Source organism: Peromyscus maniculatus, chromosome 1 (assembly GCF_049852395.1).
Source record: "Peromyscus maniculatus bairdii isolate BWxNUB_F1_BW_parent chromosome 1, HU_Pman_BW_mat_3.1, whole genome shotgun sequence".
Classification (NCBI taxonomy): Eukaryota; Metazoa; Chordata; class Mammalia; order Rodentia; family Cricetidae; genus Peromyscus; species Peromyscus maniculatus.
The window spans coordinates 132728041-132741196 of NC_134852.1; the positions used below are offsets into that span (position 1 = coordinate 132728041).

General features: G+C 44.7%; 1 protein-coding gene across 2 annotated transcripts in view; it reads left to right on the forward strand.

Annotated features, from left to right (window-relative positions):
* Prkcb (protein kinase C beta) overlaps positions 1-13156 on the forward strand; it is a 336312-nt gene that overhangs the window by 277984 nt on the left and 45172 nt on the right. For both annotated transcript variants that reach the window (XM_006980349.4, XM_006980350.4), the window contains exons 11-12: positions 9290-9381; positions 11217-11279. In XM_006980349.4, the coding sequence (XP_006980411.1) occupies positions 9290-9381; positions 11217-11279 (155 nt within the window). The remainder of the gene's footprint in view (positions 1-9289; positions 9382-11216; positions 11280-13156) is intronic.

Genomic DNA, 13156 nt, shown 5'->3' on the forward strand with positions numbered 1-13156 from the left:
AGCTAGTACCCAAGGAGCTCCTGGGCACTTGGCAGGTATCAGGGATTCGGGGCTCTAATGATTAGAGGATCTTTGCGGGCTGGCAAGGCACCAGAAATGGAAACTGAGTATAAGTAGTAGGGCAAGTGGAGATAAAGGTAGTTGGGTTCTCTCTTTCTCAGTGGTGGCATTGGCATATTCATTTGATAATTCAGGATCTATGAAGTCCACAGAGGAAGAAAGGTGGTCCTAGCCCTGAGAACCTCTGTGTCTGTGAAAGGACATTAGGAAGCTAAAGCAAAAAGAGCAGCAAGTTCTTGTTTGGTACTGGGACTCTCAAGCTGAAAAGGGGGAGAAAGGAGAGTTTGTAATCAGAAGTTTCTCTGGTCTCATCCTGCCCTGCCATCCCGCAGCCGCTTATAAAATAATCACTGAAAGGCTTAATATTAATTACAAACTGTACGGCCTATGGCTCTGGCACATTATTATATAGATGAAATTCTAAACAGTCTTTGTAAATAAGAAACACAGAGCCAAATAGAAGTAACTAGCCAGAGAGATCAGAGAGTCATGACTACCTTATCTTACCACCTCTCCACCATCGCTTCTCCCTCAGAGAGAGTTTCTTCCTGCCTGACTTGTCTTTTTATTGCCTTTCTGTTCTGCCTTCTCATTGGCTCTAAACCCAACCACATGACTTCCTCATCATTGCCTGTCTATATAGACCTCCAGGTCTCTATGGTTGGTACTGGGATTAAAGGCTCGGGTCACCATGCTTGGCAGTATCCTTGACCATACCTAGACTCTGCCTGCCATGTGATCAGATAAGGGCATGTGCTACCACCACCTGACTCTGCTTATGGTTTGCTTTGACCTCTGATATCCAGGCAAACTTTATTTATTAACATACAAATAAAATCACATTTCAGCACAAATAAAATATCACCATATTATTAAATAGCTCTTATAACTTAATTCAACCCATTCCTATTATTCTGTGTCTTGATACATGGCTTCGTGGCTTACCAGTACTTTCACATCTTGCTTCTCCTGGCAGCAGCTTGCAGCATCTCCCTTGACCTTTTTCTTCCTCTCTCTTCTGTTCGAATGTACCACCTAACCTTATTCTGTGTCACCATTGGCCATATAGCTTTATTTATCAACCAATCTGAGCAACACATATTCATAGTGTAGAGAAAGACATCCCACAGCAAGAGTAGAGTGTGGACACATCTCCTTGACCACACATTCACCTCAATGAAGGTCTGTGAATGCACAGACTTGGCACACATTGTTGGACATGGAAGCATCCCATATGGAGGAGAAGCTGCTATGACTGTACTCCATTTCAGAAGACAGAGAGTATGAATAACCAACCTAAGGTCTCAGAGCAAGTATCCTGTGTAACTAGGGTGTGAATCGGGACTGGCTGATGCCAAAGCCAGAGCACAAAAATCACAGTGTTTCGTGGCTTCTCTGGAGAGAAGCAGATGGCTGTGTGTGATAAAGGGAGCAGCTTACAGACACATTGAATTCATGGACCAGCCTTGAAAAAAATCATTAAAAATCATTACATAGACAACTTCCCACAATTCATCTTAGAACATGGCGCAAGAGCTTCCCACATGGTTGGTGTTCTCTCCAAGGTCTCATTAAAAGTGGCAAGGGACCTGGGGAGATGGCCTAGTGGATAACAGTGCTTGTTCCACAAACACAGGGAACTGAATTTGGATCCCAACTCCTATATAAACAGCTGGGAATGGCCTCATGCACCTGTAACCCTAGTGCTGTGTATGTGTGTGGGGAGACAGGAGGATGACCAGAGCTTGCTGGCTGCCAGCTGCAGGGCAGTGGGACCCTATCTCGAAGAAATAAGGCGGAGTGATAAAACAGGCCATCTAATGTCATCCTCTAGACTCTGCATACACAAACATGGGCACATGCATCTCACACATATATACCGTAATCACAGAGAAAATGGCCGAAGTCCCCCTCACCACCACACAGGCATCAGGCCACACTCTATTTCAGTGATATTGGGAAGATTGTCTCTTCGAATGCCCTGGCTCTGTGTGCAGGCCTTCAGATAGATTGTGCACATGACACACAATCATCATTTTAAATGACCATCCCCGGTACTCACATTCCAAATTTGGAAAATCCTGTGCAACCATTGTACACGACATGGTGACAGGCCAACATTTCATTTTATTTTTTTTTAATCTGCTGATGGAATACAAGCAGTAAAGGAAAGAGAATTGAGAATGCATGGAAGCTACTTTCGGCTTACAGTCCAAAGGAAAGAGTCAGAGCAGCATCAGTTTTGAAGAGGCACTTTAAGGCCAAGCAGAGCGGCTAGTCCAAAGAGAAAGGTGGTGAGTTTGCCTTTCTGGGCTTTTAATTGGAGACGACAGTGGAACACCCACTTAGAAACGTCCTGGAGCCAGCTGGAGCTGACTGGAGCTCAGGAGAGAGGGAAAGGATGGAAATACAAGTCAACACGAATCAGCCCAGAGAAAGGCTGTGAGCCGTGACAGGAGGGGGAGAGCCGTGCTGGGCTTTGTGCTAATCCTCAAAAAGTACTTTATGATTCCTATATGGGGGGAAGGGTCTTATCAAAAACCACGGGTGTGAGAACGAGAAAATTTTGAGGCCATGGTTTTGTAAGAAGAGTGGGGAGCTGGCGGTGCGGGGGAGCTAATTGGGTGGGAGTTGGGGGCTACAGAAGAGGCCCTATAGTTAGCTGAGGTCCCAAGGTTCACTTGGGTCTCTTAATGCCATTTCTTCTATTGTATTTATTTTAATTACAGTTTGAGTTAGTTATATGTATATATTAGCCAAGCTTTGGGATGCTCTAGAGATAAGGTATGTATCTTACTCTTTACCTGGGCCCCTGTAATGACTAATACCATGACTCACACACACTCACACAAAATCAACGCACAGAGGAAATTCTCAAACTTGCCTCTATTCAAGGTTCTCTCTAGATGGCCACCAGCTGACTACTGTAGGATAGGAATTTTGTGGTATGGACAAATGGTGTTCATTTTTTAAAAATAAATTCTTTAAAATACTTATGCACCAAGGTCAAATTGGTCATAAGATGTAAATAACAGAGTCCAGATATGAGTTTATGATTTTCACAAAGACAATGACTTTCCATTTATGAAGTTTTAACATATTTAAATAATTATGTTTCCGTTTTTAAAGTGTATTTCAACTTTCTTACTTATTTTAGTCTTGCTATGTAGCCCAAGATGGTCTTACAATCTTTCTGTCTCAGCCTCCCAAGTACTTCATTATAGGTTTGCACCACCATGCCCAGAAAAAAAAAAAAAAAAAAAAAGCAAAACCCAAACAAACAACAACAACAATTCATAAACTGAATTTCTAAGACTAATTTTAAAGTAATTTTACATTTACATTTAAATACATTTTAATAAAGGAGTTAAACTTGGTGAAGAACTTACCCATTTAGAGGAATAGCTGAAATTCCCATCTCCATCATCTTCAGACATGATCCGGTCCCACCCATGGCTCCCTATCATATGTGACTCCATGTGCCTTATTCTTCCTCTTCAGAAAAAATACCCATGAAATAAGAAGCTTTTTATGTTTAATTATATTTTCAAACTCCAAGAGCCCAAATTATAAAAAGTACAGGCCTATGCACCTATGATTTCCTAAAATTATCTGCTACCCTGTTTTGAGAAATGTTACCATTTGGAAAGTTGTCTCGTGAATCCTCCACACTGGGCACTTTGGGTTCCTCACAGAAGCAAGGCTGGGCAGTCGGGTGCCACCTGACACCAAGTGGGCATCATTAAGTGTTCAGAGGCAAAGGGACAGCAAGATGCCAGCCATAACATTTAATAACTGAGGCACTGATGGGCCCAAGCTAGCCTGGTACGATTCAAAGATGGTGGATGTCAGGTTCCCCCACATACAGTGAGCAGTGGAAACAGACCATAAAACATTATCCTCAGTGGAGCCATCCGGTGCTGGGATTCCAACTATTGAGTTGGGGGGGGGGGGTTGTTGAATTAATCTAGCCAGAAATCAAGCAAGTAAAATCTCTCCCTCACTTCTCCCTCTGTGGCCGATGCCATCTGCTAGTTTTAAAAATAATTTTTAAAAGCAAGTGTTTTGGTTCTCTTCAGTGTGTGGCAAAGACAGATGCTATTTTAGGCTTGTTTTCTATCACCCCCCCCCCCCCCAAGAACCAGGGGCTGAGTGTCTTTGGCTCTGGTGCACTGTCTGCTTCATGCCACCATCTTCAGTGTGACCTTTGTGCAAACTGCATGTTCAACCTTCCCATTTCCCTCTCTGCCTCTCATTAGGTGGTTAGAAGGGAAAACAGTATTGATCTGAGAGAGGAAAAAAAAACATTTCAAAAATATATACAATTGGTTGACTTGCTCTGCTTGCTGTAAACTTGCCAGCTCCAGCTGGATGCCAGGGTAGAGCACTGTGAACCTTCTCCCCTGCTGGGCTGGAGGCTTCCAAGGAAGGATGCATCGTACATTCCTCTGTGACAACCAGTTCTGAACCTTTCAAGCTGCTTGTACTCACTGGGGCCAGCATAGTGAGAAGCTTCAAGTATTGACCCTAGAACTCATCCATCTTGGTTCAAATGGGCTCTGCCACTTACCAGCTGAATGACTACTGACCAGTCATCTTTCTCCACATCAGCTTCCATGTATTAAGACAGAGAATGATCTAATGCTTGCCATGTTGGGTCATGTAGATACATAAAAGAGGTAAGATACATAAAGCCTTTAACTCAGGTACACATCATTGGCTTGATGAAATGGTTTTGTGTCATTATTATCTATATAATAACTTTAAATACACACTTGGCAAATGTATAGCACTGGTTATATAGAGCAACATGAAAGCCTATGCATTGTAAGGAATGTTTTTTTTTTCTTTGAATGCTGGATTAAATACTTTTTCTATGGCCAACATCTTAGGCAGTCTGTATACGCCATCTTATTTAGTGCCCTATGAGCTGGTGCAAATACCCACTGTGTAAGTGAAGAGAAATCTGGAGATCAGGGAGTTTAATAATTGCATGGCATTGTACAGCTAGTAAGTACCAGAATGACATCCCAGTCTCACATTCATTTTGGAGCTGGGACCTTTGCCCTGCAGCTCCCCCCTTACACCTGTTCTCTCAGCTTTCTAGCCCTCCCAGCAGCTTTGTAACTTTTCATGTAAGACCAACTTTTACATCAAACCTCAGCTTGACCAGCACATTAAACAAACCAACTCACATTTCACAAAAACATACTCAGTGCTCTGTCCCCGGGACTCTGACCCTTTCTGCTCCGTTCTTAAGTTCATTCCATTCTAATTCTTGCTTCATTTTTCTCTTTAGAAAAAAAAAACAAAACAACTATACCCCCACCTAATTGACTTGGTGACCAGTTAAAGTAAGCACTGGTCTGGCTTGAGAAGCCAGGTGACCCCTCCCCTCCCCGTCCTTGTCAGAGTCACAGTGTACAGCTCTGTGTATCTCATTGGAGCCACTCTGTTGGAGATGGGGGTTATATTGTCTTCATCAAACACAGGGGATAGAGGCCCAGGGCCATAGAGTGATCTTCTGAGGCCTATGCCCAGAGAAGCTGCTGGACCGGCACATCTTTTCCAACCTTCCAACTCATGATGGTGTTCAGGTGCCCACGAACTCCAGTGTCCTTCATCCATTCAGTCATTAATTTACATCAGTGGATTGCTTTGGCCAGAGATAGCAGGGATGCGGTACTATACATCGTAGACAGTGACTCACAAAATGAAGGCCCAAATCTTTACATTTTCCCACATGCAGATACCCCTACACAACCTGAATCAGCCCATCTCTGGTCCCCTCTTCCACCCTGTCTCCCTTCTTTTCTGTTCTCAGCTTTCACTGGTTCCTGGTGGATCCCAAGGCATATTGGGTGGACTCTCTGCCCGTGGCCTCCACCAGATACATCCCTGCTCTGGGTGGCTTTGCTCAAACATCTCAGTGAGGTTTGTCCTGAGCACTTGATTGCAGTTGGAAGTCTTTCCCCCATCTCATCTGCTGACATCCCAGTCTCTTTTACCTGCGTTGCTTTTTATGTCGCACTCCCAGCCTTTAGGCACTCTGCTTGTTACCTCTAACGTCATCTTTAGCAGCATCACTCTGCTAAGTTGAAACACAGAGGCTAGGGAATTTTGTTGGTTTAGTTCATGGCTTTTCTCTCCGGCACCTGTAATCTGGTACCTAGCAGGGCTCTACAAATATTTCTTTACTTAATGGATAAACGAATAAACCGATGGACTAGACTATCATCAAGTTAAGTATATAAAGACAAACTGTGATGTGATCAGAGGGGACAGCCACAGAGGTTCACGGAAGACTATAACAAGCAGACTTGACTTAGATTGGGTGGGTTAATTTAGAGGAAACGGTTTTTTTAGCCTGAGAACATGAGGGGGATTTTAGTTTCCTGCAAATAGTGCAGGCCCTGCAAGCCAAAAGAAGGCAGAGTAAAGGAACGATCTACCCCAAGCAGAACGAAGAAGAGAGGCTGCCGTTCATTCGTTTAGCAAACACCCTTTGACAGAAGGAGGGATGTCCAATCTCAGGCGGGCATTTCCCAAGGACCATGGTACCTTCTGCCTCATCAGCCTCACCAACAGCACCAGGGTCTGATCCCCTCCACTGTTCAAACGAGGGAACCCAAATGTTAACACTTGAGATCCCCTGATATCTAGAGTCAGAGCCGGGTTTCTAAATAGTCTCTTTGGCTTCTAAGCATGTGCTCTTTTATTCTCTGGGTACCTACTGTGTGTTATTCATGGTACCAGGAACAGGCTTACACAGCCCTGACCTGCAAGAGTTCACAGCATGCCTTGAGAGACATATAGAAAATCCCCTAAGTGGAGATACGGCTTTTTCCACGGGTTCCAGTTTCATTTCTGCATATTATGTCCTTGTTTTAGGTTCTCGTTGTTGCTTATAAAAAGCAGAGAAGGGAGATTGGATTATCCATTATGGCCACATTGGAAAGAGGGAGTCTGTCTTGGGGGTTATTGACATGACTTAGATTTAGATAGAGGGCGAGATATATGAATAACTAAGCTGTCAGGCTCAAGGCGTGGTCCTGCCCTGCACTGACCCATCTCTGTCTTGGCTCTGGTCTGTCCTGCAGGGTGGTCTGACGGGTTGACAGGCTGTGTGTAGTCTCTTCCCGAGAGGCAGGTTCCTCCTCCGACTGGGCACCAGTCTTCATCTCTTTCCTTCTCCCAGTATGGGATTTCTGGGGAAATTTTAATACTTTGGGATTCATTGTCTCCACAGTCTGACGGCTAAAAGGAAAGGCACAGGTGTCTCTTTAGGATGTCATTTCTCCTGATGGGAAGGTCACGATTGCGTGCCCTTTGCTTTTAAACTTCAGTCTTGAGGGATTTAGGGCAATCTGCTGGATTTGCCATGAAAATGCCTGAAATACGCCTGTGCACACATCAATATTTTCTGTAACAAAATGTCTGAGGAAAACAATGTAAGGGAAAAAGGTCAGTTTGGGGTCATTGTTTCACAGGTTTCCGTCTGTGGTCACTTGGACCCTCCCACCATTACTCCCATCGATGAGGCAGAGCATGATGGTGGAGTGCTGTAGTGGAGCATAGGATGGAAGGAGGGTTAGGGAAGCAGCCAGAGACAAAAGATGCCCTTCAAGGGCATGTCCCAGTGACCCATGTCCTTCAGCTAGGTGCCATCTCCTTAAGTTTTCACTGCCTCCCAATGGCTTACTAAGCTATGACTATGAGCAAATTATCCCTTTAATGAAGCCCAAAGACTCATGATCCAACCAATTCCCCAAGGCCCCACCTCTGGACTCTGCTGCTCTGATATTTTGGGTTGAATATGATGTGTTCTCATAGACTTATAGATGGAGGATTTGGCCGCCAGTGGATAGACTTGTGGGAAGTAATTGGGTCCTAAGAGCTCTTGCCTAGGCAGTGGATTAATCCATCCACAGTATGATGGTGTTTAACTGGGAGATGGTGAAGTAAGAGGTGAAACCAGTAGGATAAGGAGGAGACTCAAGGATGTTCCTGGGGACTATTGTTTGTCCTGACTCCTTCCTATATTTCTTCTGACTAGTTCCTGTCTGCCCTCAGCTGTGTGGGTCTGCCACATGTTTTGGCCACCGTGATGCTCTGCTTCATATGGATCTAATCTAAAAACATGGAGACAGGTGGCCATAGAGAGAAGCCATGAGCCAAAATAGACCCGTCTTCCCCTTAGGTTGCAGTCTCAGGTTTTTGGTTATAGTATCAAGAAAAGTAACTGCCACAAATAGGGCTCAAGCCTTCAACACATGAACATCTGGGGAGACATTCCAGGCCCAACCACAGTGATGTCTTCCTAGGCTATTATTTTTCAAACTTTGCTAGTTGGTGGATTTTGCTAGCCACCAGGTTAGATGTCTGTCACTTAGTATTTCAAAACTCTGTGGCTTAAAGCACCAGTAAACACTTACCGCTTCACAATTCCTGTGAGGGATTTAGGCTAGCACACCTCCCTAAAAGTCTAATATCCGGTCCCAAATGAAGTTACATCAAGTGGCCAGTGGGAACTGCAGTCCCCTGAAGGCTTGACTGAGGAGAAATAGTCTTTTCCAGGGTGATTCATTCACATGACTAGGGAGTCAGTGCTGTCTGTGAATAAGAAGCTTTAGGTTGCCAATAGGCCTCTTCTGTGGGCCTGGTTGAGTGTCTACACATCACGGCTGCCGTAGAAGATAATCGAAGAAAGTGCAGAGTGGAAGCTGTAAGGACTTTTGTGACCTCATCCCAAAGTCATGCATGCTGTTGGTCACACAAATTAGCCCAGTCATTGAGGGGGAGCTAGTACAGGAGGAGGGCATGCATATTAGGAGGTGAAATCATTGGAGAGCCAATGTGAAGTCTGGCTCCCACAGATACCTAGTACTATAAAATTATCCACCCAGTATTTTCTACTTTTTGTTCCAGCAAACCTTGTTCTAAACAATAATATCAATTAAGTAGTAAGATCCATGTGTTAATTATATTTTCCAGCACAAATGAATTTCAATTTGTAGTTATTAATTAAAAGTGATTTCATTCCACTTGTGCTAGCCTGCACACTTACAGTGGCACCGAGGTTACCTTTAAGGGAACGCTGGGTCCTGCATGAAAGAACACATCAAGAATCCTGGTAGTTTTAATCATAAATCCCAGCTACTGCCTGCTCCCTGTTTGGAGCCTGAGAAACTATGGGGTACTGATATTGCTGTCTGCCCTCTTTCCTCAGGACCGTCTGTACTTCGTGATGGAGTATGTGAACGGGGGCGACCTCATGTACCACATCCAACAAGTTGGCCGGTTCAAGGAGCCCCACGCTGTGTAAGACAGACCTCCCTCTGTGCCCTTTCCTTGGGATAAATGGGTGTCAGTTCCTTTGAAGTGTTAACCAGTGAGGGATTTTTCAACATCTAAAGCTTCCTCTGTGAGGAATATTTGGCCAAAGAGGACCGTATTCTGCTTGTCTGGGGATGTTTCTTTATGTTCTTGAAGGCCAGCTAAGAACTCATAGCTCTAAATCAATGGCTGTTTCATAATCTCTAATTTTTTTTGCCCCTCAATCCTGAGAAAGGTCTTCTATCTTCCTCGGAGAATGTCTTTGCAGAGTTTTTTTTGTTGTTCGTTTGCTAATATTTATTGAGAGCTTTCTTTGTACCAGACCCTAAGTACTGAGCAAACACAGTCTCATTTCATCCTGAGCAGCATGAGGAGGGAGATAGTTTCACCCAAGCTTTATGAACGAGTGAACCGAGACCCAGAGGGTGGGAAACGTCAAGGTTCTGGCACTAGTGGAGGATCTGTGTGGGTGAGGTCCACCTGTGTTTGTTCATCTGTTTCCTACACCTCTTTCCCTCCGACTCTGGGGGAGATAAAGGATCAAGGTGATTAGCAGCCGTGGTCTGTGGGTTCTCCATTTTGTTCCTACTGATGCAGAAGCCAGTAAGAGATAATGTATAAAATAAAAATCTCACCAAGCTTTTTCTTTGCTTAGAACCCCGTGGGTGAGCAGGAACAGAAAAAGCCACAGGAATGAACGTCAATTCCCCTGCCCAAGTATTTGCTTAGATCTTGTTGCTTCTTCAGAGAGTCCCCAGCGCCCATCGAGGGCCTCACCCTGCAGTTCCGGGAGGGCTGTGGGCTGCAGTTCCTTTCAGCCTGCTTCCTCTCTCCCCACCTGCTAAGTCAGGAACACTATTCTGTTTAGCCCCGTGCTTCCAATCAAGCGTTGTGACGGTGTCATGGGACTGCTTCTCCTTTTCTCTCCGACATCTAGTTGACCGAGGTTTAAATCATCACTACATGACACGTAGTATTAGGACTTACACAGCTTCCTGAGGTCCAGCCAACCCTTGTGATATAACTGGCTTCTTTTTTTTAGTGTTACTAAGATCTCTTTCACGAGCCAGGCATAGTGGTCAGCTGTTGGGAGGCTAAGGCAGGGAGATTTCCAGTTTGAAGCAAGCCTGTGCTACTTGACAAGTTACAGAGTTACAGGCCAGTTGAGCGGCAGAGTGAGGTTAGACCTCAAGAAATAACAAAACAAGGACTGAGGATGTGCCTAGATACGCCATCCTCTGGGTTCTGGACCCCTCTACAGAACATGTACCCCTAGAGCCACAAGAACAAACAATAGACTCCTCTTCCCTTCCTGGTGACCTTCACTAAGAAGTTACACTTGGGACGCCAGCTGTTTGCTCTCATTTGCTTATGTCTTCTCCAGGCTCTTCACGGACTTCTAAGCCTCAGTTTCCCCATTTGAATATCAGAGGGGTACTGGTAGGACCCATGTCATCGGATTCTAGGTTGAATTAGAACAGATAACCCCGAGAACGATGCCAAGTGCACGCTAAGCTTCCAACAGCTGCCAGATGCTGTCACCAATGTCTTTTAACTTGTAGTCGATTGAAACAATCCTTCTCCACCAGCCCACCCTCTCCCCATTATGCAGTTGCTGACCCTTCAGCCACCCCCATGTGTCACTCTGAACCATCCTCCACCCACCCATGTGCTCAGCATTTTCTGAGACGTCGAGCTGACCATCCATAGTGGGCTTTTCATGCCCTGTGCTTTGTTCAATATTATATTGACTTCTTAGAGTTGCCAAGCATATGGTGTCCTTGACTTTCTCCATCACCATTTTTTTTTTTAAATTTCAGATTTTATGCTGCAGAGATTGCCATTGGTCTGTTCTTCTTGCAAAGCAAAGGCATCATTTACCGGTAAGTGAGCATGGCTGTTCTTTCTATCTCCTCGGCTCCCTCAGCTCCTCCCTTCCTGCCTCTTTCTTCAACTGCTTTTAAAATTAGAATCTGTGGTGGGGGAGGAATTCTCCAGTACTAACTTGGGCATGTGTTCTGCCAGGCAGCATCGCCCACTGCCCTGGCAAAGTTTGGGCAGCTGTATATGGTGATAGAAAAATCTTGATGGACTGTGTCATCCATGATTCTTTGGGACCTCAAACATGAGGACACTGCGTCTCTGAGAAAAGGTACCTCTGACGAGAGGATGCCAGCACTTTTCTCCTGGACGCCACATCCAGGAAGCATGTAAAGAACTAGCTGCAGAATGTGGCAGCATTGTATTATTATGCAACAATTTTCCTTGCATGTAGCTGCAATTTGGAAATAGATCTCTGAGTTGCTCTCCCTGAAAGATAGGATTAACTTCAGAAGTTGGCATTTGCCGGTTTGGGGAGAAACAAGTGTGTGATCATAGCTATATGAGTCACACCATTTTATATTTCATGCAAGGCAGGGTAGCGAGCCTGGGGCTGCTATTTGTCAGTGAGTCCAGGGTGTACAGTTCCCCTTGTGCTGCGTAGATGAGCATGGCACAGGCTACGGGGGATTGACTGATGGTTATGTAATAGGAACTGGTGGGGCATGTGCTTTTCATCAGCTCTTGGCATGGGCAAGGGTCTATTTAAAGGCTCCTGGAGAGTCATATAAACCCATTTCACTCATTTGTTTGACAAATATTCTTCAAAAGCCTACTGTGTGCTGAGTACTGTTCCGAGTGGAGGAAAGAGAGAAGGGACAAAAGCTGTAGAGCAAGAGGCAGAGAAGTGAACTATAGGGACTAGAGTTCATGGAGAGAAGGAAACGGGGTGCTAGTGCTGGGTAGTCACCTCTCTAACGTAGAAAGAATGGAAATTCTTTCCTGGTTAGAGCAAGCTGGGGGTTCTGAGCCTCTTACTCTAGAGCTGAAGGATACGAAACAAACTACAGGAAGATACAAACTTTGGTTGTTTCCAGGCAGGTGGAGGTAAAGCTAGAGTTGTTAGGGGAAAGAGCAATGGAAGGTGGAGCCTTGCTAGAGTCCCACAGAGACCGGAAGTTTTATTTACTCAGCAGTAGCGGGCTGAAATTGTGAGGTGAGATGATACCATTTCAAGCTTGGCACATCCCCATTTTCTTCTGATAATAAAAGGATTAATGCGATGGAAAAAAGTGGTTTCATCTGCCCCATAGATTGTCCAGTGGATGTACAGAAACAGAAAGGCAAGGAAGTTGGTTTTAAATAGTTTGGTCATCTTGCCAATGATTGCCCCCAGTGAACATGCACCACCGTGCCAGTATAACATGGAGCTTTGGAATCCTTCAGTCCCTCAAGTTTCCCTCTCATAATGGGGTCATCTTGTACTGAATGTAATTCTGGCCTCGGAAGGTACACACTATCTCTGTATAGAAGGTACATTGTCATCTGTGTGGTGTGACCCTGACTTCAAGCCAATGACTTCAGTTGCTGCTTAATCTCCCAAACCAAGGACTATGGGTAAGTTTTCACTCAATGAGAATTTCACCTGACGTCCCAACAGTAAGTTCTAACTCCTTCATAGGATGTGCCTTTCAAAGAAAAGAACCAACCAGGCTTCTGAGAAGATTAAGTGTGAACTACACATATGTTAGAAGACTACGCAGCTCCAGGAATGATACTGAGTTCTTGTTAGCTGAGTTGAGGATTCAGGGCTCATTTTCAGCCTAGCAGGGTCTGGATTAGGATTAGGAATTGATGAGCAGTTCAGGTCCTAAGACAATCCCTTCTCTAAAATGCTCTATCTATCTATCTATCTATCTATCTATCTATCTATCTATCT